Source organism: Camarhynchus parvulus, chromosome 3, assembly GCF_901933205.1.
Source record: "Camarhynchus parvulus chromosome 3, STF_HiC, whole genome shotgun sequence".
Lineage (NCBI taxonomy): Eukaryota > Metazoa > Chordata > Aves > Passeriformes > Thraupidae > Camarhynchus > Camarhynchus parvulus.
In genome coordinates, this window is record NC_044573.1 from 102,347,229 (window position 1) to 102,372,520 (window position 25,292).

General features: G+C 41.8%; 1 protein-coding gene across 1 annotated transcript in view; it reads left to right on the forward strand.

Annotated features, from left to right (window-relative positions):
- KLHL32 (kelch like family member 32) overlaps positions 1–23,265 on the forward strand; it is a 119,716-nt gene extending 96,451 nt beyond the window's left edge. Inside the window, exons 7-11 of the mRNA XM_030945382.1 lie at positions 5,920–6,646; positions 16,023–16,081; positions 18,480–18,672; positions 20,752–20,846; positions 22,667–23,265. Coding sequence (XP_030801242.1) covers positions 5,920–6,646; positions 16,023–16,081; positions 18,480–18,672; positions 20,752–20,846; positions 22,667–22,828 — 1,236 coding nt within the window. The 3' untranslated portion in view covers positions 22,829–23,265. The remainder of the gene's footprint in view (positions 1–5,919; positions 6,647–16,022; positions 16,082–18,479; positions 18,673–20,751; positions 20,847–22,666) is intronic.
- The last annotated feature ends 2,027 nt before the right edge of the window (positions 23,266–25,292 follow it).

Below are 25,292 nucleotides of genomic sequence, written 5' to 3' on the forward strand. Positions count from 1 at the left end.
AGTAAAGTCCAAGTTTTGCTTTTTGAAGTTCACTTGGTGGTTCTTTAAGGTGATTACTGCATCAACTGTGTTGCTTTCATGGCTCTTCTTGGCTTCAAAAATCAATAGAATCAGCACTGTCCAATATGCTAAGGATACAAAGGTATTCATTTGGGTTTTTTTTTTTGGCCAAAACCTTTTGCTTCTGTTAAGGAACAGAAGAACTGTTCAGGTGAGATTTATAGTTCTTTCTCTTCCCCTGATTTAATATCATCGTCAGATTGTCACACACAAATTGAGTCATTTGTATTGCACATACCTGATCTCAGTCCAGGAAAATGCATATTTCCACTTTTGTTTCCATATTTAAAATTTTGTTTTCTCCTAAAATGAGAACGTTCACTAGGTTATTATAATTAGGATTTCCATTTTATTTAATGAGACAGTGTGAATTGTTTTAAAACCTTGGAAAATTTGTTTTCTTCTATTTGTTGTTGCTAAAACAAGCAAAACACAAAAAAACCCAACGCTCCAACCCCCTTGTTTTTCCACTGCTGTCACTTTTTGACTTTATCTCATTTGCTAGACGCCTTGGATGATATAAAGTAGCATATTTGCAGTCCATTGGGCTACAACGTGAATACATCAACTAAAGAGCAGGCCAAGATGACTTTTAATAGAGTTCCTGTGGCTCCTCACAGAGCCCAGGTTTAGGTAAGTTTTTTCTTTCTTGGAACTCTGTCAACGGAAACTTTCCCTGACGTTGGCTTTGTGACTTAGATTAGTTTCTAAGTGAACCTGAGTCCAATAAATACGAGTATGTCAGGCTTTTTGCACTCATGAAGTGGCTTCGCTTTTCTGATTAGAGGACTTGGTGTGGTGTCAAGTGCAGGTCTGGCACCTTTCCCAGCAGAGTGGCTTGAGAGGGACTGCAGGGGATGCTGAGCAGGCGAGGCGCAGGCGCGATGGGCTCTCTTGCTCCCTGGGATAGCTGGCAGCCCAAAGGACCAGGTAGCCACTTCTTGCAGGATTATCTTCAACAGGAGAGAAATTCCTAGTTCAGCTTTAACTTCCTGTACTTCTGTGGCCTCTGTGGCTGTGGGATATATGTGGTGTGTTCACCATTAGCAGCAGGGAGGGAAGGACTGTGCTGCAGGCCTGTGTGACTTGGACTGTTCAAGCACTGTGCTGGAAGCAGAAGCAGGTGTTGGAAAAACAACGAACTCGCTATCCAACATGCAGATGTACTTTGATGTGTGCTCCAACTGTGCCACAACATATTTTTCCATCTCTTTTCTGCTGTTTTGAGAATGCACTCCATTGCTAAATCATATAATGTAACCTTGGAGAAGAAAAATCCTTTGGGTTAGGGCGTTAGAATAAGGGAGTTATTCTGGTTTGAAAATCCTGCCCTTCTGAGGGTCTACTTTTGTCATTTACTTAGTTTAGAAGATGAATATGGCAAAATATATTATTTATTAAAGTTGATATAGGCACTAGGCTGTAGCTTCCTTTACTCACACACTCATACATTAAAATTAATAGAAAAAAGCTTCTAGCAGTTTAAACAGAATTTGCCTATATGGCGGTAGGAGTCTTTCCTTATTTTTGTAAATTATTTAGTACTGATACAAATATTTTAAACCTCAAAATTGTGAATCGTCTTTTTTGTTGTTGTTGGGGTTTTTTTGTTTGCTTGCTTGTTAGCATTTTAAGCACAGTTGTAATTTCAAGTGCTATTGGTATTTCCTTAGAGAAGCCTTAAAGAATGCCTTTTCTTGCAGCATCATAAAGCCTGTAATGGCTTTGAGTTTATTTTGTCAATGCTGATTATAGTTGCTAATTGTTGCTGCCAGAGAGGCATAAACATAGGCACAATAATCAGTGTATAGGTGGGGTGAATTCTGGAGTTTTTATGTAGGCACCAGGTTTTTGGGTCTAGATTAAACAAAACCTGAGTAAAGGTGTTAGAAATTGTGTTGATAAATGTACAGATGTGTGCTGGTCTCGTACATGGAAGTTTGTGTCTGCCATGTATTGATGAGAGTTATGTTTGCCTCCTTTGCACTGAAGGAAAGTTAGAACTGTGTTACAGTCCACCAGTGACTACTTCTGCTACAAGTGAAAGATGTGTTTGGGAATTCAGTTTTCTTTCTTTTGAACTTTTTCAGCCCTCCAATAGCTGCTAGACTGTTCACTCACACCCAGTTTTCTTCCATGCTTCCGTAGAATGAGACATCACGTTCTGCTAGAGAACATGGTAACAATGTTCTGCAAAACCAGTGTAGAGGTCTAAGGCTCAGTTGGTTAGTGTTCCTGAAACCAGGTGACTTGTTCCATAGCCTTGTGTCGCATTTTAGGAGTTTGTCCTGTATTCTCTAAATATAGATATAGATACCTACATTTGTAGGTTAAATTCCTAGCATTTATTTTTAAGTAGTGACCCAAAATGAATTTTAAAACGGTAATTGCCACAAATAGCAAGACAAGGTGATAAAAACGATATAGCATTTATCTCTTAAGGCCATTTTTCTGCCTTGGAGTGTCACAGATTAGGTGTGGGTCACATAGGGCACTGTGGTCAGATTGTGTTCAAAAACTAGCATGAGTTGATTTGGACAGGAGCTTCTAAACACCTTGTGGTTCACAGACCTCTGTTGCTTCCCTAAGACTCAGTGAAGCTTCTCTGCATTCTGTCAAATGCCTACAGAACATCCAGGTGGTGTGCAGAGTTCTTAGCCCTGCTTTCTAAACTCATACAATAAAATGAAGTCTTCCACAGCAAGCTGACCTCAGACATGGAGTCTGGTAAGAGCCAGTAGCACCCTACACAAGAGACAGCCTGGGATTCACGCTGCCCTCCCCATTGCTGCTGCAGCTGCTTGTCAGAGGGGAAAGGGGGGAAGTAGCCCTTCCAAAGATACCTTGGGGTGCAACACATAGAGAATTCCAAGCAGGCTGCAATAAACTTAATTTGGAAAGGTTCAAAGGTTTTCATAACAAAAGATGCAGGACTGATGAGTGGGGATAACATAGTATGGAATGGATACAGAAGGTTTAGGTTCAACACTCAGAATAGATTGTACATCTCATAGGAGTGCCAGCAGAATCTTTGTATCACTTTACAACCATTGCTGCAGTGGTTTAGGGACAAGTTAAGCATTTCATTTCAGTGGAACAGTTTTTTGCAATTCCAGGATTCTTCTCGGTAGAGACATAACAGTATGAACCAAGTTGCATATGCCCAACTTCCCACAGCAGAGAAAATGTATTGTAGCAGAGATGTCCATGCCTTCTGTGCAGATCATCACACATCCAATATCCAGAAATTAATGCAGGTACCATTTCTTTGAAGTTGTGTATGTGGTGTTAGTTAGTATGTGGTGTTGCTCGTGTGTTTGTACAGTATTTATTGGGGGACCAAAGGCAGGACAATAAAACAAAAGCAGATGGATGAAGTCCTAAGATATTAATAAGGCATTAATATTAAACTTCCTCTAAAAGGCTTGTGGTTACCAAGTCCCGGTTTACATTACTGCCTGTCTTTTACAGAGTCTGTAATGTCTGTCATTGCAGCCCAAGTGATACCTCTGTGATGCCATTTTAGATGTGAGCAAAGTCATGAACTTATAGTTCCAAAAGTAACCAGTCTGTTGGATGCAAGGGCTGACAGAGAAGAACTCAGTTTTTGTAAATTCTTCTATCTTAATATAGTAACCCACATATCATTTAGTTGATGTATGCTGAAGATAGCCTGAATTTCTCCTCAATTTCAAGTGACTGAATGATGACAGCTAAGTGCCTTTCAGGAATCATTCACGTGGCTAAAGACATGGAATAGGAAGTTGCCTGATACAACTCAGTAGGAGACACCTGACACATAGGTTTGGTGGATTTAGAACACCTGACTATAAAGCTCAATGATTTCAAGTCCAAAAACATTTTCAAATGCATTTAATTATTGTCTTTTTTACTAGCAAATCAAATTACATATAGCTAATGCATGTATTTGAAACTCAATACAGCATTTAACTGACTGAACTGCTGTTGCATTTTTGATGCCCTTCATTGATTCTTTGTTTCACAGGGGTTCACAGTGAGGAAAAAGTGTTTCAAATTAATCTTAGCAAAAAGGTGGTTTTGGTTTTTCATCTTCCCTCTCTGACAGAATAAAAAAACAGTAAAAAAATTAATGCATCATATATGAAAGCCATGAATTAGAGCAGCCTTTATTTTCAGCTTTTTTATGTGACATTCCCAACAACAGTACAGGGCCGTAAGATTTAGCTGAAAATTTTTTTATCACTCAGCTTGTTAGAAATGCCCGCTCCACGAGTTCTGTTAAAGTATCAAGTAGAGTTGGTCCTTATTTAGAACTGGTCAATGTCTTTGATAATAACTTGTATGAAAGAGTAATAAGGGATTTATGTTTCCAGAAAGTCAGAAGGTGAAATGGTTTTCTAGCACTTTTGAAAATACAACTTGGTTTGAGAATGATCTTGACTGGAGCAGTGACCCAAAGTTATAGTAGAGAGTTGGGTAATGGCAGAGAAAGCATGAATTCTGTGGAAGTTCTACAGAAAAAAATCCTAAACAAACAAACCAACCAACCAACCACAAAAAAGAAAAAAAAAAAAAAAGAAAAAGAGAAAGAGGTGACAACAGTACTCAGGCATAAGCTTAAATATGGATCAGCAACATCACAGTGCCCTGACAGTCTTATGTGGTGATGTACAGGCAAGAATGGCATAGATTGTTAATTCAAAGAGATTCTGCCAACCTATTCACTACTACTACAGCCTTAAGAGGAAGTTTATGTCCAGTTTTCAACAGCAAACATTAAAGATTTCAGTAACAGAGAACTGTGAGCCAAGCAGCAGAGATTTAGAAAATATGACCTATGGTGCATTGAAATACTTTTTTTGTTCACTGAAGACGAAACTCACACCAATATTAAAATGCATCTGAGGTGGAGAAGAAAAAAAAGGTAACAAAATACCTTTCATCCTCTATAAATGAATAATTTTGAAGGGTTGCTCTGGAATATAAACTCAAAGGTGGAAAATGGAGTGGTGAGTTTAAGGGTTTAAAGCGTCTGCGTATGTAAGAGGAAAATCTGTCTGGAAGGATATCAGAGCATGGGAATAATTTTCTTGAGGAAGTTTTGGTATCTTCATTACTGGACGTTTTCAAAAATAACTTACACAGCAAGTCCTGAAATGGTTTAGGCCATTCTTAGCCTCTTTTTAGGACCAGTTGGATTCAATAAGCTTTATGTGATTTGAATGCTATGTTTAATTTTGAATGTTGATACTAGCTGCAATTGCTGAATTGTTGCTTTCTGCCTGTCCCAAACTAGCAGGGCCTCTTCTGTGCTTCTCTCTTCTCTGACTTAACTTTTTTGTCCCCTTACACCTTTCTCCACTTTATAAATAAAATAAATGAAGAAGAAAAAAATATATTAAAGGATTCAGTATGTAATGTGTTACATTTCTTCAATATTGTGTCATAAATAGGATGAAATAGGGAGGGTAGAAAAGGCTTTTCTTTGTAGTCTTCTGACATGAGTCTTCTTTCTAGTGTCCAGTGATCCTATAGCCCCTGTGTTAATATTATTTTTCCAGCAGCTTGACTCAGGGATAATATGGTCTCCAGCAGCACCAACAGATTGCACAATGAGAGTATTGCATAGCAGCTGACACTGCTGTGGAAATTGTTTTGGGGAGCTGGTGCAGTACAATGCTTTTGTATATACACTGTATCTTTTTATGTGGACTAACAGGCTTTCACAGCTGCTTTTTAGATGCATAGATACCACGACTGAGGCAAGTATATATATCTGCTCTTGGAATGCAAGCAAATTTCAGAAGACCACGTTTTGACAGAATAGTGTGCAAATAACGTGTGTCTTGTTTTTCCCTTCCTTCCCCCCACTTTTAGCTGGCTGTGAGGTGGTTGGAACACAACTGCCGCTACCAGTATCTGGATGAACTTCTCCAGTACGTCCGCTTTGGCCTAATGGATGTGGATACACTGCACACTGTAGCTCTCACTCATCCTCTCGTCCAAGCCAGTGAAACTGCGACCGCGCTCATTAACGAGGCCTTGGCGTACCACCAGAGTGTCTATGCACAGCCCGTTTGGCAAACTGCAAGGACAAAACCCCGCTTCCAGTCAGACACTCTTTATATCATTGGTGGGAAAAAACGAGAAGTCTGTAAAGTGAAGGAATTGCGATACTTCAACCCGGTGGACCAGGAGAACGTCCACATCGCGGGGATCGCTAACTGGAGCGAGCTGGCGCCCATGCCTGTGGGGAGGAGCCACCACTGCGTTGCTGTCATGGGAGACTTCCTTTTTGTGGCTGGTGGAGAGGTGGAGCACTCCACGGGGCGCACGTGTGCCGTGAGGACTGTCTGTCGATACGACCCCCGCACCAACTCCTGGGCGGAGATAGCTCCGATGAAGAACTGCCGGGAGCACTTTGTGCTGGGAGCTGTGGACGAGTACCTCTATGCCGTAGGGGGCAGGAACGAATTGCGCCAAGTGCTGCCCACGGTCGAACGCTACTGCCCCAAGAAGAACAAGTGGACCTTTGTACAGTCCTTTGATCGGTCGCTCTCATGCCACGCAGGATATGTGGTGGATGGTCTTCTTTGGATATCAGGTAGAAAACGTTTCACACAGTTTGAGGTACTAACAAAATACTGTCTTGAATTAAAGTAATAAATCTTTGGTTTATATGTCATGATAACTTTTCTCTGCAGAGAGGACAAAGAACTGAAGTCTCATTGGAAGTATAGGAGCGTAATGTATCTTATACATTACGCTTGGTATTCCAGAGCTGCTGATACCATGTGTGCTATCTCCAGTTGCCATTCATAAATCACAGTGAACTGGAATGATAATGCACTTTTGGACAAATTTCCCATGATAAATTCTGTGTGCTTCCTAAAAACAAACTAAAAAGGACATTGTAATATGATCTGGTGCTTTTGACAGTCACAGGACCTGAGGGAATAGCCTAAGTGTGTCAGGGGAGGTTTAGGATATCAAGATAAGGTTTTGGATGTCAGGAAAAGGTTCTTCACCCACAGGTTGATTGGGCACTGGAACAGGCTCCCCAGGGAGGTGGACATAACATCACCCTGATAAAGTTTGGGAAGCATTTGGACAATGCTTTCAGGCATATGGTGTCGTTCCTGAGCATGTGCAGGGCCTGGAGTTGGACTTTGATGATCCTCGTGGGTCCCTTCCAACTCAGAATATTCTATGATTCACTTATTCCTGATGCTGAAATGGAAAATTAAGTGCTTGTTAGCTTGTGTTGTTCCGGGGCTTGAAGGCAAATGTATGATTTGCTCCCACTTGCTCTTCAGAATATTGAAACATGCTGAGATGACTTTTTAGAAATCATCCGTGGCTCTGTCCATAGTAAGTGCACAAGGCTGTCTGGATGTAACCATGGCTTTACGGCACAGATAGATGAATGTATAGACCCTATAATACTAAAAGAACGTGTCATTTACAGCTGAGTTCCATTGTAGGGGGTGGGAGAATTTAGTTGCCTCAGTCCTTATAGTGGGTGTTAGTTATTTTGGAATACATCTAATGCTGTCTACAGAAGATTTGACAGAAAAATATTCCCCCTTTACTAAGAAGTGTGCCACGGAAGGTTATATAGTTATAATATTTATTGAGGAAGCTAATGAGTAAATGGGGCCAGCCCTTGAGGTAAATGTTCAGTGATTGGCATCTTCACCGTAGATACCCTCTGGAGAATTTAATATGGGCTGGAATGCCTGTGGTGAAAGGAAGGAATATGAATGGAAGATTAAGTTAGCTTCTTAGGCCTGCTCAGTGCTTCTCAAAGTGTATCACATAGGCTGGTGGATTCACCTTTCTGTCCCTATGGATTAAGTGCCTCATGGGAACGGATTCCCAAGCATTGGCAGGGGAATTAGCAGGTATCTCTTTTAATACATATGCACTAAAGTCATGAATGATGACTTTGGAATTAAAAGCAGGACACAACACAGCACATCACCAAGATCCCTGGCGGGTACTTTGGGTCATTTTCTTTAGTGACAATCATTTAGCGAGTCTTGTAGAATTTGTGCTGTGTGAATCCTGAGGTGGGACCCAGCCAGAGTACAGGAACAGGCTTTCTGTGTTAGGCTACCAGCTGGGTGTGTTCAGACCGTTATTGTGTTTATTCACTACTTTTCCTATTTTATTAGCAGAGAGGGATGTGTGTATGCAGAGGGTACTTCAAATACATGGATGTTACTACTGCTGTGTCTTGATTGCTGTTTTTTTTCCCTGTTTTGTGGTTTACATTTGTCAGTATTTATGAAGAGTAGGACCTTTTAAAAAATGGTGTTACACATTTTCACATAAAATCATTGAATGTGCACTAGAAATCCATCAGTGCAATCTTTCCTCCAATAAATGAAAAAAGTAATATTTTTTGTCTTAATCTCATGAAAAAAAAACCCAACTAAACAACAAAACAAAACAATCAAAACTCAAGAAAGTATTTGATAGCAGTTTTTAAGTCAAACAAGGGGCTGGTTGAAGATTAAATTTAATCTTTCCAGATTTGCTAGGAAAGGGGAAATTATCCTGAGGATTAATTCATGTGCTTAGTTATGTAGGTGAAATGCATGCATGCCTGTGTGTTTTAAATTCCACTTTTGTTTAGAGAATGATGCAGTGTGATACTGTGTACAGGGATATGCCTCTAATAGAGCTGTAGAATCAGTGGAAGAGGTAAGTGGAAGCCTACTGGATGAATTCTTTAAAACTGGGCAAAACAACAAAATATATTTTATCAGTATGGTTCCATTTATATTTGAAAATGCTGCCAACAGTGGAATAAGGTAGACATAGCTTTTCATTTTGATAGGTTCTGAGAAAATGTTTAGAAAGTTTTGAGTTGCTTAATTATGACAGGTTATTTATGAAGTATGAGAGTGCACTTACTGTGCTACACTTCAGTAGATATTGGTCTGAATTTTGTCCTCTCACACTGAAACCTGGTTGTGTATTGAATAGAGTTACTTTAGAAAGAAAAGTGGATGGAGATGTAATAACTATAGCTAGCTTTCTATTATTAATTAATTGCTTAGGACCAGAATGTAGCTTGTGGTACATGTACATTCAGGGGCAGGGGAATAGTACAGAGAGATGTTTTATTGTATCGTAGTCACTGCTGGAAAATCCACTGTTCATCTTTAAATATAAGATGTTAGCATAAAAGTAATTAGTAATGCAGGAGGGAACCTAATTTTGAAGTATGTGGCCTAAAATTAAGTAATTAAAAAATTAGTCTGAGTTGGAAATGTTTCTGAGCTGTATCCCTGCTGCTTTTTCTGGGAATACAGGTCATCAGCAAAGAGCTCTCAAAGTCAGTCTGCTGCTACCAGCTGGCAAGGGAACCATGGAAGTGTGCTCAGTTTTTTAGTGAGGGAATAAATTAAATAGGGATAATAGAAGTTTCTAGCCCTTCTATTTGTGGAGAGCATCATCAAAGCTTGATCTGCACACTGACCATTTACTTACTCAGTGTCTCTCCTGCAGCCCTGTGCCCTCTTAAAGGCTTTGCTGATCAAAAGCTAACTAGACTTAAGGGATTTCTATTATTATTGGGATTAATTTTAAGCTTTGCTTTCATGCTCCTTTGGGACAAATATGACAAGGATTCAAAACTAATAGATAATAAAATCATGGCAAAGGCAGCAGGAAAGGAAAATGGACAAAACAAGCCACTGTTATGAGCTTACACACTGGCAAATAGTAGGTGGGTGGCTCATGTTCAGGTGACAGAGGGACTCCTAAGCTGCCACCAGCTCTTTGGGGTTTTTAGCCTGACAGAAGCAGAATAAAAGAGGGAGCCTTTTGCATACTGGAACTAGTCAGTCCCTCTGCTCAGCACAAGTGGGTTCAGCCCTTGAGTTTTTCGAGCTCCATATTTCCATATTTATGTCATTATTTATTGTTTTTTCCCCACAGTCCTCATTTTATTTTCTTATTTAAAGAAAAAGAAAACATGAGAAGTTGTTATAACTAGTCTGGGCAGTGTATTGGATTTGTGCTGGAAACAGTCCTGGTAACACAGGAATGTTTTTGTTATTGCTGAGCAGTGCTTCTACAGAGTGAAGGTGTTTTTTACTTCTCACCCCACCCCACCAGTGAAGAGACTGGGGATGGGCAAGGGTTTGAGAGGGGACCCAGCCAGGACAGCTGACCCCTGCTGACCGAAGGGCTATTCCTGATCATGCTCAGCAGATAAAGCTGGGGGAAGAAGGAAGAAATGGGATCTTCATAGGGCTGATGTTTGATTTCCCACATCACCATTGTGCTTGATGGATCCCCGCTCTCCTGGAGATGGCTGAACAGGTGTCTGCTTGTAGGAAGCAATGAATTAATTCCATGTTTTGCTTTGCTTGTGTGCGTGGCTGTTACTTTACCTCTTAAACTCTCTTTATCCCAACCCAAAAATTTTCTCAGTTTTACTTTTCCAATTGTCTCCCCATCCCATTCTGAGGGAGCAAATGACTGGCTGTGTGAGGCTGAGTTTCTGACTGGGGTTAAACCACAACAAATAAGTTCTCTATACTGACATTGCATTGGGCAGATGGTTTGGAAATTTTATAGAAAGGTGATTCTTCCAGGCCCCAGTTAACATCTGGTGCTATGACCAATTTCACAAATGAATTGTATGCCACAATGCTCATAAAGTGAAGTATTTCAGTGAAAGAAAAACTAAGTACACTGAACACTTTGGAGTTCAACATGACTAGCAATCACTATCTATAAAAGCGAGGAGATATTTTCCATAAGAGCCAGGACTTGAACTCTGCCCATTTCCCAGCATCCTCTGTGGAGTGCACATGCAAATCTGGAGACCTCCTTTTCTATCCATGTTAACCTTCCTCCACCTGTATAGGTCTAGTGCCCCTGGGGACCTCGAGGGACAGGGAACCTCTGCCAGGCATTCCAGCTCCTGCACCTGCATCTTGGGCTAATGACATTTCCCCTTGCCTTAGGTGCTCCAGAGATTAGCACATGAAAAGTCTTGTTTAAAACGAAGTGTTACACTGGTGTTTTGAAGAGGCCCAAGTTGTCTGACCTTAAATGTGTCAGCTAAAATAACATCTTGACGTGCACATAGAAACTCAGCTTGGGGGTAGGGGGTAAACAAGCCATCCCTCTACAGTTGCTTTGTACTTAATATAGGAGATAATTTTTTTTTCAAGATTCAAGATTCATTATTTTAGTTTTTAAACTGTTGGGGTTTTTTTCCCTAATGGTGGAGATTTTGGCCAAGGAAATGATGGTGATAACATAGCTTGAAGAATTCTGATTTTGCAAGGGATTTGGGATGAAAAGTGTGGCCTTACTATCAGTGTGCTGTTGTGAAGTAAAGAATTTTTTCTCAGCAGTAGAAGTCTATAAAATTATTTTATGAAAAATAGATCTAGAATAATAGGAGTTTCAAGAATCTATCCAAGTCAAGTTTTATAGTGTGTCTGGCACAGGATTTACAGGGAATGGGAGGTTAACAAGTGCCTAAAAATAGCCTTAGTGGCCCAGTCTTAGTCTCTATATGTTCCATATATATACAAACTTCATTTTTACTGTGTTTGAATTAACGATCTCATACCTTTCAGTGATAGGACATTATTGGTTTGATGCCATTGATTCTCCTTAGACTGAATATAAACATCCAGCTTTAATGATTTAAACAAACCTAGGGCTTCTGCGCCTCTTGTTTGTGGCTCGATTGCATCTGGAGTCAAGGAGTGCTAAGCAGAGCTGCTGTTGGCCTCTTCCAGGGGACTCCTTACCTTGGGAGAATGTGCTCCAGCTCAGCTGTGCTCACTGCACCTGGGCTGGCTGCATTAAGAGGCAGCAGGTTTGCTTTGCATGTTGAGGAAGGATTATCTTGTGTTTAACACACAGACACCTAAGACAGGAGAGATTTCTCGTTTAAAATAGCAGAGCACCTTAGGGTACATGGGTGGGTTTCTATATATTCCCTGGATTTGCTGCAAGGAGCCCACATGGGAGCTCTTTGCCTGTGTGTAGTTTGACACATCTCCCAGTGAACTCAGATCCCCGCACGCAGCCTTGCGCCTGGGGACTGCGGGGAGAGCTGTGATATTTCCTGGGGATTTGGATTGGATCAGGTTTCTCAAGTCATATGGGGGCCTTGCTAGGCCACGTTACAAGTATAGTTTATAAATTGTCACTGAGGAAAACGTTGAATCTACTGCCTCCTACCCTTCTCTTTTTAGAAGTGTGTCTTGAAGGTGTTTCTCAATGTGGTTTGTGGAGTGTTTGGGAGGACTGTAATAATTCAAACTGTTTATCAAGTGTGGGAAAGGGATGGACGAGGTGTGTTTTGGAATCCTTGAGCAATTTCCTCATGTAGAGGGGCACTGTTGCATGAGTTGGGAATTTACAGGTCTTGGAAGGCTTAAAAAGCAACACTTACAGCCTACAAGGGAGTGAGAGATAGTTATTGTGGCAGTGTAAAAACATTGTGAGCCCATGGGTTGCATGATGGCCTTTCCATGAAGGGTTTGCTCCTGTCTGTAAGAGCAAGAAAGTCTTGCCCTGAGGGTACTCCTTGCCTCCCAGGAAATGGAATCCTCAAAGCAAGCTGCTCATGTAAAGTGGTGTAATCATCACTCTGTTTATAAAAACAGCAAATGCTGACCAAACTGTAAATTTTCTGTCATTTAACCAGACAGAATTTTTTTTTCTCTTTCTCTAACTGTTGGGTTACTACCACCTTAGCTGTTACTGCTTGACATCAAATTTAATGGCATAGTTTGTATTTTTAATTACTTTCTCTCATTATGATGGCTCTCTATCCTTTCCTCATAGAAAACACAACAGAGAAGTGTAAGAAATTCTCTCAGAACTACCCCATTTCTTTTCTGAGAACGTATGTATTATTTTTAGTACCATTTAAACTCTTTTCCCCCTCCTTTTCTTATTTTTAAGAGACATATTGCTGCTCTTTCGCCCTTTCCCAGCTGTCTGTAATATTTAAAAAAAATAGTTCAAGAGGACATTGCAAACTTGTTAAGTCTGAATTTTGGCAGAAAATCTTAAACTTTTGCTATAGCACTTCAAAGTTAGAAGGAACTAGAGTTTGAAAATTGATGCAGATATAAGATGGCATATTTAATGACAGATGTATCTATAGAAACCTGTTAAGATGCAGATTATCCCCCTGGGGAGGGGAGATCAAAACTGCCAATCTATAAAATATACTTGTTAGGGGAAGGCATGGAATCTATCTCTGCGAGCACTTTGATTGCAGGGGACAGTGTAGCAGCATGTGGCATCATAACCTAAGAGCAGACAAATCAGCTTGATGACTTTCAAAGCCAAGAATACTGCTGGAGGCAAGGGTACTCCAGTCTAGAAGAAATTAAAACATATAGAGACTGTTATTAATTCCAGATCTATTTTTGTGTAGTCAAATCTGTATGCAAATCCTTAGCATCTCATTTTGGCAGATTAATCTAAAAGTGAAGAGCGGTATGTGAAGGGAATGTAATGATAAAACACCAGAGATGAGCAATATTGCAGGGGAAAAGATGTAAGCTGTGTACTTGATGTGAGGGGCCTTTTGTGAAGAGAAGGAAATAATTTTGCTTGTTTTATTACTTTATGAGGAAACAACACTCTTCTTTCTCTTCTTCCTTCACATCTTTCCCCCCAAATTAAGGTGTCCTTTCAGAATGGAAACGTATGACCCAAAATTGTGTTTCAAATGTGTCTCCTGTAGTTTAACATTGTGGAGGTAATAATCCAAATAACTATGATTTTTATTTTTCAAAGTACTAATCTGATGTCTCATTTTAGACATTGTGCTGGGAGTGAAAATAACTACATGTAAAAAAAAAATCAAATTACAAAACAGATATTAGAAAAGATTGTTTTGTCTGTCTGACTGATGACCACTAGGAATGTGAAGGCTGCATAACAGTGTAGGGACAAATAACAGATTGTGAGATCAGACACAGGAGCAGTCTTTGCTTTCCAATGCCTGTTCCTGTGTGTGCATTTCACATGTGCTGTGATGGGCAGGGTGTGGCATAGTGTGATGGAAACAGTTTGGAGAGACTGCATCTCATCCCAGCTGTCTCAGCCTGTGAGCATCTCTGAGCTGGGAGTCTGAGCTGCCATCCCTCTGGGGTGCCCAGCACAGGCCGGTGCTTGCAGAGATGCACCCAAGTAACAGCATCATTTCTCCTTGCTGCTGCAGTTGAAGAAAAGACTCTAAAATAGGTGCATCTGTAGTTTCTGCTATAGATTTTTGGCCCCACTCAAGTTTTTTTGACTGGTCAGAGGGTACTTCTATGTCAGCCCAGTAGGAGCAGATCAGCAGGTAAACCTTGGCACCAAGTTCTCTGTGTTCACTCCATGTACCCTTCACATTTTTTGCTTTGGGCTAGGTTTGTTCTGGTCCTCTGGCTCAAATGTTCCCAGTGCTCAGATGGTACAAAGCCAAAAGACCAGTTATTATTTCACACCCTTATGCTGCCATTAGGAACTGGAGCACAGCTGGTGCACATCTGGAGCAGAGCTTCTGGTTTAACTTGAATGCACACCAGTCCCAGCCTACAGCCTAAAATGGCATGGGGGAGGTGGCAGAGTTGCTTCAAAATCACAATAGGGCTCTGAACCAAAATGCTGCCCTCAGCCTAGCTAGATGCTGGCAAAATGAGAATTCCCAAGCACAGAGCTTGGGGATAAAAGTGAAGAAACCAACCCAGCAACCTTAGTGGGACAGGCCATAGCTCAGCCAGCAGGAATGTAAGTCACTGTGCTGCTATCCTGGCTGAAACAGGGTGTGCCCTGACAAAAAGGGAAACATCAACAAAATGAAATGTAAAAAGATGAAAATCCTTCCTCTCATTGCTGCGAATTTTGTCCACTTCTGGTACAGGCCATTAAAACTGTAATATAAATAGTTTGTGTGTCAGTCACTGGTGTATGGCCACTGACATGCCCTAGTTCTGCCCAGACCTCGTGGCAGGATGAAGGTGAGGCACAGTTTGCCTGTGCCTTATTTCTGATTCCATCTTCCCATGGGCCCAGCATGGTGACAGAGGGGGACTGGGGACTGTGGCAGTGCTGCAGTGACACCATGTCCCCAGGAGGCTTGAGCACATTCAAAAACATGTTTGCACAGGTAGGATTACAGACTGAAGGAGTTTTCCATATTTACTTAGTGAAAATTGCCATTTTAAACAAAACAAGAGGATGATTGGGCATTAAGTGTCTCTTTACTGTGTTGAAGTAAACAGCTGGTTTGCAGCATCCAGTTGGGTCAGTCTATTCTGAGCTTTTCTGAGGTGCTCAACACCATGATTTCCTGACCAGTGTTGAAAACTTAACGGTAGGGCTGTTTCTGGTCACTGTGGAGGGACCTTCCAACCTAAGTTTACAACTAAATGAGATGTTCTCTGTAGTACAAATTAAGTACAGAATTTCTTTCAAGTGTACAGATAAGCACAGTTGCACAGGCTTGAACTGTGCTTTTAGCTGGCAGTGCTATCCCCTGTCATGTTTTTGGTAAGACAGAGCTTCTCTGTGACCTCTTCCTTCTCATTGATGCAAGCCCACCTCCTCCTCCTTTAAACCCTGTCACACACTGGGTGTTCCTTTGAACAGGAATGGGTTTTGTCTTTGTGTCTTGATGAAGGCTGAATGCACAGTTATGTATAAAGAGATCCATTTTTTACTCATTTTTGGCCCATAGAATTAGCTCTACAAAGGAAGTATATGGGGGCTGTTTATTGATGCTGTTCTGTGTTGCTTTATGTTTGACAAATGGGGCTGCTTTTCCCCTTGTAACCAGATTAAGAAGTGCAGTGGAATGTAAGCAGAAGTGGTGGTATGTAATGTAATTATTATCTGCAGATGAACTCTAGAATTGGTTTTTCTGCTGTACCTGATCTTGGTCCTGGCTTTGCCTATATGAAAAAATGTAACCTGTATAAACTCTTTTATAGGAGGAGTAACAAATACTGCACAATATCAAAATAGACTCATGGTCTATGATCCTAAGCAGGTGAGTATCTGTGTTAAATGTTTTGTTTTGCTTCAAACAGATCTCTTGGCAAATACATACAAAGATTTTGTGAGGCTAAAAGTCCTGACCATTTGTATTAGTGGTGTTTTAAATTCACTTTGTACTGATGCATGAGTTTAACAGAGTGATGGAGACCCTGACAACTTATTATGTTTTTTAAGCCTGTAGGAATTAGAAACATCCTAGGTTAAATACAGAAATGTGCTTTAAATCCCCTGTATTTATCAGTATTTATTTTGCTTGTTCTTCTTTTTTTTGTAATCCAGCAGCCCTGGGCAATGTATACTCAAAGTCAGTGTTCCAAAACCGCTCCTTGTCATTGGCATTTCTGTTTTGAATTGCATATATGGGCCTTTTTGTTTCCTGAGTACTTTGAGAACTGTACTAGCTGGCTGTGACTTACTCTGCTGGCTGCAAGGGTGCCTATCATTTCATTACCCAGGCACCTAAAATATCTTTTAGGGATTATTTCATACATAATGTATGTGTTTTGATTAGGTTAGCATGGCTCACTAACCATTTCAGAGGGTTAGGGCATGGTTATGCCCTCTTGCTTGTGTTAGGAATTAAAAGTCCTAAGCTTGCAATCAGAGTTGCATAGCCTGATTTACACCCACGTGGAAGAGTATTGACTTTTCTGATTGTAGGATAGGGGCTTTGATTGCTGTATTTGGAACAAAATTGTGCCAGGAGATGCTGCTATGTGGTTCCCACTGTCTATTTAAAGCATAGCACATATGAGGCCTGAAGCAGAAAGCAGCAGATGACACACCTGCCTCGTTCTTTTCAAGGCGCAGTTTTGTCATTGACTACAAACACTGACTGTCCTAAATCCAAGTAGCAATTACAGGCAGCAATCCTACTTTGCTTGTGAGTGGGACACGTATTTGGATACCCTGTCTCTATTGTGTGCCTTTCACTTGGGATTTTTCACTTGCTGATGTGAAAGTTGCCCCCCAAGTTACCAGTGCTGGGGCTGCCTCAGCGTGCCGTGCTGATGGCGAGGAGCCCAGCCCGGCGTGCAAAGAGTTACAGAGGAACTGTGCACTTGCATTCTTCAAACGATGTCTGCTTCGTGTTTGTACACAGAAGCTCTCTTTAAAAATTCTGCTGGCATATTGTTTACGGTGGGTACTGGAAACCATCACATCTGCTCGCACCTCGCGCGGAATCTCAATAGTTCCATCACGGAGCCGCAGCGCCCGCTGCCGCGCGCGGCCTTTGTGGCGCGTCGATAATGCCTGCCATCTGCCAGCGAGCACACAGCTACCTGCCAGCCAGCCTCCTGCACTGACCTCTGCCTCCCCACCGCTCATTAGTATTCACACGCCGCCTTATTAGAAATGACCCTGCCAGGCCCCTCTGCTTCGCTGCCTTTGCAGTGCTTTGAGGCTCACCTGGCAGGCACTGCAGTGGAGGAAGCTAAAGATATAATCAGGGGATGCAGGCGGGCTTTGCAAAGCAGATGGTGTCTATAGTCTGGTGTTAAGGGACTGGACTACTAATGCAAACATTAATGCCTAATATTCAACTATTACACATTGAAATGTATAGCTATATATTGTGGAGGTTAAAAGGCAGAAGGCTTAGAGACTCTGGAGTTGCTGCACATGTACAGCAAAAAATTTCCTCATGGATTTTTAACTTCCTCCACTTAAATTAATCTTATCCCTTACCAGGTTGTTTGATTTGGTAGGCATACCAGGAGCAATTGTTTTCTCAGGTATAAAATACTCTGCTTTAATCCCTTGTCCTCCATATTTTCCTGCCTCTCCCCTAAAAAGGTAAAATTCTTGAATATTGTTAATGAGTAAGAAAAATATGCAAAGGGTTGGAACTTTGTAAGTTGCCACAAATAAAGGGTTGGCATTAAACCAAATGAATCATTTGAGAAGATTCTTTAGGAAATTATTTTTCCTGTTGCTTTATTCCCCAAGGATAAGATCAAATAAGCTTCTGAATAACAAAAGGCAGAAGAATCTCTCTTCTCACATAGCAGAGCTCAATGGTACAGATAATTTTAGCACTGTATACAAAGGAGACAGTTAATAGTCTGTTTAAGGAGAATTTGCTACTGAGTTGTAAAGGGGAAAAAACCCTTTGAAACCTGATGAGCTAGACAAAAAAAAAAATAGAGCAAGAAATGCCATTAAATTAATGAACTTAAATGTGAGAACTATACCAACCACGTGTTGAAAGTCCACTATCCTTATTCAGAGTTAGAACCAACCCACGTCTAGCATGTGACCAGAACCAGTATATGCGCTTATGGTTCCTGACTAAGGGTAAGAAGAAACCAGCACTGTGCCGCTGTTCACTGCACTAGCGCTGTAGGTGTGCCTTTGAGCAGTGATGGACAAGCCCTCTCTCGTTCCAGAACAAGTGGTTAAGCCGCAGCCCGATGCTGCAGAGGAGGGTGTATCACTCCATGGCCGCCGTGCAGAGGAAGCTGTACGTGCTGGGGGGGAACGACCTCGACTACAACAACGATCGCATCCTGGTGCGTCACATCGACTCCTACAGCATCGACACCGACCAGTGGACCCGCTGCAGCTTCAACATGCTGACAGGTGAGCACTGTACAGAAGGGCAACTAAAACATCTTTTCCCTTTAGATGCCTTTAGTCTGTGGATCTGCATGACTTTGTGACAAGTGCTTCCAATTCAGGGACCACTGTTAGCCAAGAAGACACTTTTCATTACAGTTCTGGCATTCCGTGGTCTACAAAACATTTGTTTTCATACATTGTACATTAAATTTTGAAGAAGTTGCAGATAAATCACATTTAATTAAGCAGTCAAAAATAATTTGTCATAATATTACCAGTACTGATTTATAATTCTCCAAAAGCTTGCTTGTGGTATCGGTTTAGCTCCCTGTGTGAGTGTACAAGAGACTGGTGTGTCTTTAGTGTGTAGGATTGTTTTGTAGTGGTTTCTGCTGGCATTATAGGGCAAAGCTTTCATTGGAATCTGTTAATTCTTGCTTATTTCTAAACAGTATCTTCTTAATAAATTACCCAAAAGGACATGTCTTTGCTAGAATTCCATCAAGTCAGAAATTAATTGAGCGCTTAGTTAACTACGGGATCTGTAAAGTACTTCTTGACTTATTAGGAAGAACTGTTACAGCTGGAACTTGCAAAACACTGCAGCTCACTGACCCCAGTCCACCAAAGTTCACCTCCACCTGATACAATTCCCAGATGTAGTATCCCCTTGAATGTCAGGGAGAAACATAGAATCATAGAATGGTTTAGGTTGGAAGGCACCTTAAAGATCATCTAGTTCCCACCCCCTGCCATGGGCAGGGACACCTCCCACTACACCCATGTTGGTCAAAGCCCCATCCAACTTTGAGCACTTCCTGGGATTTGGCATCCACAACTTCTCTGGGCAGCCTCACCACCCTCACAATAAAGACTTTCTTCATATTATCTAGTTTAAACCTACTCCCTTCCAGCTTGAAGCCAGTCCCCATTGTCCTGTCACTACATGCCCTTCTAAAAGTCCCTCTCCAGCTTTCTGGTAGGCTCTCTGCTGGTAGCGAAAGGCCACAGTTAGGTCAGGCTGAAGCATTCTCTTCTTCAGGCTGAACAGACCCCAATCCTATCAGCCTTTCATCCTAGGAGAGGTGCTCCATCTCTCTAATTGACTTGGTGGCCTCCTCTGGACTTGCTCCAGCAGGTCACTGTCCTTCCTGTAGTGAGGTCCCCAGTGCTGGACACAGCACTCCAGGTGGGATCTCACCAGAGTGGAGCAGAGGGGCAGAATCACCTCCCTGAACCTGCTGGCCACACTTCCAGACAGGCATGTCATGCATTCTTAGAGAAGCACCAACAGAGGAGTTGCTTGGTTTCTAAGTCAGCCCATCAGAGTACTTGATGGACACTAGGGAGAGAGGCATAAATTAAAAAGGAATTGCACATGGTCAAACAGAAGTAGTTTTTCATGAGTCTTTTGCTCACTAGTTAATTATTTTGTATTGTGGAAAACTGACAGCCTTTGAGAAGGATGTCATCTGGTTTGCTACTGCAAAACCCTGGCACTGCAGATGCCCTCTCATTCTGGACCTGACCCTGTCCCACCGAATGCTGTGAGCCAGCCTCCTCTCTCCACTGCCTCCAGGTTGTTTCCACAACCTGTGCCTTAAGAAGCTACCTAAGCCTTCCTTTCTGTCAGTACAACTGGCAGTAAATGTGCCTGGTGAACTGTGTAGTGCAGATTTTTTTTAGGCTGTATTTTTCCTTCAAAACTTCCAAACTTGTTGGGAGACTGTTGCTATGGGGATGAACTTGCACAGCAGCTCCTGTGATTTTCAGCGTCCTTGTACCTGGAGGAGCGGGACTGCACAGGTGTGGGCAGCACAGGAAGGGGCACTCGGTGTCTGTCTCCTGTGGCACACATGGGGAGGGAGCTGATGGTCCCCTGCACAGCCACATTAATGCTCCTCTGGGCAGCACCAGGCAGGGCTCCTGTAGAGAGCAAGGAACTGCCCCCACGCCTCACCTTCACCCGACACAATGGGAATTCTGAAACAGTCAAGTCACTGCCAGGAGTGTTTGCATCCCATTTCAGAACTCCAGCATTCGGTGTTAAAAGGGTTAATTAAACACTGAAAGTGGTTTCTATTTCTTTCTTTGCTTTAGGTCAAAATGAGTCTGGAGTTGCTGTCCACAATGGTAGAATATATTTAGTTGGTGGCTATTCGATTTGGACAAATGAGCCTTTGGCATGTATCCAGGTGAGCGATTTAGGTTTCTTTTAAAGTCTTTTCCAATAATCTTGCAAGTATAAGTTTTGCACAGTTGTTATTAAAGAAGGAAAATATGTGTGAAGAGGAGAGATTAAGGATATTTCTTATGCAGCCACTGAACCTGCATAAACAGAGAGGAAATACTGTAGAAATTAAAAGTATTTCCAGATGAGCCAATAGATGCAATTCCTGTAAGATATACCAGTAAACCAGGGTTGAATTGTCTTTCCTTTGGCAAGGTTTGGATAAAATAATATGTATATATTCACCAGTTACACAATTAAGTCCAAAATTAAAAGGGTTGCAGAGATGGATGATGAGGCTAAGAATTTTTCAGCCCATATTGGGATTTTTCTTTTCTTTCCAAGTTGTGTTTCTGAGGGGCAGCCAGAGTTAACGAGTTGTTCATTGACCAAGTGCAGTCAGCCTGCTACCTGCCCTACTGCTTACTGCCTTAAAGCTTCAATGGAAGTTTTTTGATCCCTGCCCTAGGCAATAGGTTCTCCTACAAACTCATCTGCTCTCCCATCTTTTATAAAAGCAACTCATCCACAGATCCATGGCTTTCAGGTATTGAAATTTTTGGTAAAGAAATTAGGAATTCTTATCTTTCTGCATGTTTCTGAGTGAAGTAGTTCTGCATCACAGCCACTGGTTTGTCACCAGCTGGGCAGTTAAAGGCAGAAACTCCTGTTTATATCTCAGTTTCTGCACTTTTGCTGATAAACAACATTTTTATTGGCTTCCAACTTTTTGGATTTTAGAATTTCACCTCCAAACTGTCCCATAAGACTAGAAGTTAGTCTTAGCATAAGAAGGGAGTATATTAGGTTGCCAAGCTGCTGGTCTTACATTGAGCACTTAGTAGCATTAAATTTGTAAAGAGTAAGATAACACAAGATAAACAGTTAAAAGCATGTTCTGGTCACTGGTATAATTGTGTTTTCACTAGTTGTTGGATACCACACAAAAAAAAATCTTGGAAAAAGTAATTCAGGCTGGCTTGGATATAGCTGACATATAATGCTTTGATGGAGTAATAGCACCGTGTAGAGGTAGCAGCTGTGCTCCACCAGTGGGCTCGTTTATAATCAACAGGTACTCTGCAGTATTGCACCTGGGTTTTAATATGGCTTAGTGACAAGCAAAAATAATCCTGGGATCTTACTTTCTTAAATGAACATTTGTCCACATCCCCAGACTGGTTGTGAACTGGCAGCCTGCCTGACACAGTCCCCACATAAAAGGGAAAAGAAATATAATGAGTGATTTGGCAGAGCTGTGTGTGCTGTCCTTTCTCAGCTGTTGGCAGTGTGCCTGGCTTTAACCAGCAAAACTAGCCCTTTTATCTTCCAGTTGAGGAAATCTGAGGTTGCACTCTCCTTTGGAATGGAAAAAATTCCATTTTTTCTTTACATTTCTTTATTTACTTTAAGTCACTCATTTTTTGGCATTCCCATCTTCCATAGACCTTCTGTGCCCCCTAAATACCTTGGAGCTGACAAACGATTTGTACTCTGTGCTAACAGGAGCCCTTCTGTGCAGAATAACCCACGTGCATGGCTGCACATTCTCCTGCCAGCAAGCAGGATCCAATGTCATTGTTTGCTTCCAAGTGTCTGAGCACTCAGGTTTTGGGTTGGGTGATGAGAACAGCAAATGGATCACCAGATCCATAAATAATCTAAAAATTATCTGAAACTACCTTTATGCTGGGATTAATGGTAAATACATGAGGTGGGTGTCAGCAAATTTGTTTCAGCTTTCTTCTGTGATCCCAAAAATATTTTGTGTGCTTTGCCATGCAGGTGCTGGATGTTAGCAAGGAGGGGAAGGAAGAGGTATTCTATGGGCCTACGCTCCCCTTTGCTTCCAATGGAATAGCAGCCTGCTTTCTTCCAGCTCCTTATTTCACATGCCCCAACCTTCAGACTCTGCAAGTGCCTCACCACAGGATCGGCACAATGTGACACATTCCTTGCGCTTCACGGAATCGGAAGTGGAGGAGGAAAACATCAAACCCCACAGGGTTTGATAGAAGGGTTTCTCTGGGTCAGTGAGAAGAGTCAATCCACTTGGGCTGCTGCTTTACCATCACACATTTGTCTTAAGGCCAGACCCCAGCAGGCAGGAAGGAAGTCCCAAAGGCTGTGTGCGGTTTCTCTCCTGGGCTCAGAGGTGGCGGCGGATGCGTGAGCGCGTTGTGCAGTTCTGCCGGTGACCACTGGCTATGTGTCTCCTTCATTTCCTTATGCAACTTCGTCAGGCATTGTGGATGCTCTCAGCTCTTCCTGGGCCGCTGCTCTTTGGAGTCTGCACATTCAGTTGTTCACCAGTGGCGCTTTCAAAGACAATAGAAAAGCTTTGTTTATGTTGGCAAAGATGATATAATACTGTGCTAATTATGCAACTTACTCAATACCTTTGGCAAAAAGAATAACAAATGTGTTGACTTCCAATTCCGAACTCCATCGTTTACAGTTTCTCATTTAATAATACTTCATTTGAAATTTAAATACTCCAAAACAGATTAAAACAAAAATAAAAAACAAACAAGCCCTATAGGATATGAGGAACAGATAAAAAATTATCTCAGCTGAAAGGCAAAGAAAATGAAGCCTCACGGTTAAACTCAAGTCTGAACTGAATGTGTTTGTCTGAGACTCTAAAGATTGTTTGGGATGTCATTACCAAGGTCTACTACCAAATAAATGTTACCTTCTGTCATATGATCAATTCTTCCTGACAGCTGCAGTCTTTTAATGGTGGAGATCAGCCTCTTTACTGCATAATTAAAATGTGCCATTTACTTAATATTTTTAATATCCAGTTTGCAAGGGGTCATCACATTTACAATTATCAATGAACAGTCTCATTTTGTCCAACATATGGTCCCACAAATCACTGGTCTCCAGAGGCTAAACAGGTGTAGAACAATGTCAATATTTATTTATTTATTCTTTCAGTTTATATAGCGTGTCTCCATTCCACTCTCCAGGCATATGCCAGCTCACAGCAAATACTCTAACCTGGTGTATTTTGGCTTTGCTTGGCTACTGCAGTCCCTGTCTCTTATCTCTGTGTTTTATTTACATATTGAACAAAAATGTCAATGTTTGTAAATATTAACCAAGCATGTAATTAAATCTTTCTCTATTTCTGATTTATGGATACTCTGCACTTCTCTGCCTTACCTACTGATCAGCTCCCTGCCACTGTGCTGCCTGAGCAGACCTATCAAATTCCTGCTGATGCTCCTGCTATTCCACATGAGGAATGTGCTGCAGCAGTAGCCCGTACCTGCTGGACAGGAACAGGTTTGACTTCGTCCAGTGAGCAGCACTTTCTAATCAAAACTATCTTTTAAGGGTCTGATTACAGGGAGGTAACTTTATTATCATTTCTGTCTCCCGCTGAGCAGTGTACTGGTGGAACATCCCCTTTCCTTTTCTATACTTATCAGTTTAGAATGTTTTATGGTTGGGTTTTTTGGTTTTTTCTTTTTTTGCTGAGCTTCCTCACTTTCCTTGCCTCAAGCAGAGCTGCAGCTGCACAGTCTTTGCCTGGCACACTGGCTGGAGTTGCTAACACCATCTCCCTCTGGGCACCAAGCACGCCTGTATCTAGGCAGGACTTTTCTCTATGCTATGTGGGAGCTGGATAGGCTGTACATCAAGACATATTTTAATTTCTTGGTTTGTTTGATCTCCTGGAAATCTGCATGCTCTGACAGCTCTCTGAACGGTCCATTTAGAGAAACTATTTTCCTGTGTGGGCTGCAGGGCCCAAGCCAGGCAAGTGTACAAATTTTGACTTAGGTGTGACTTTCAGGGACACAAACGGAGTCTCATTTTCAAGAGGAGGGTGGCTAAAATAATCAAAACCTGTGCAGGGGCTTTGAGTCTCATCCCAGAGGTACCACACCAGGTGAGTGATCTGCTTTTGTTTTGGGGGCAGAACTGACACTTCCTGTTTGTAAAGCCCAGGACACTTCTGGATAATTGTGCAAAGTGTGTTTTCTGTGTCTCAGCTTAGTTCGGAGACTTTTATTCCTAGGTCTCATAGCTTCCTACAGCTGTAGCTGTGGAATCATTTCTAAACTGCTGTTTCTGGAGAGCAAGGGGAGGGATTAGGATGGATCAGGACAACTGCTGAGCAGCAGCAGAAAGTGGCAGCAGTGGCCTGGGTTTGAGAAACAGAGGGGGGCAGCTTCCTTATGCAAAGCAGCATGTGCCTCTTGGTTCGAGGTCTGAAAGGCAAGAAGGTTGTTTATCATGTTTGTTCTGCCCTTTAGACACTTCTACTGCTCTGGTTGTTGTCACCAATTGTCTGCACTGTGAATGGCAGTTTTAAACAGCTGTGCAATTGCATTATATTGGTTAGGGGTTGTCTGCCACAGAGCCTCAGGACAACACATATGCTCCTATTAGTGTC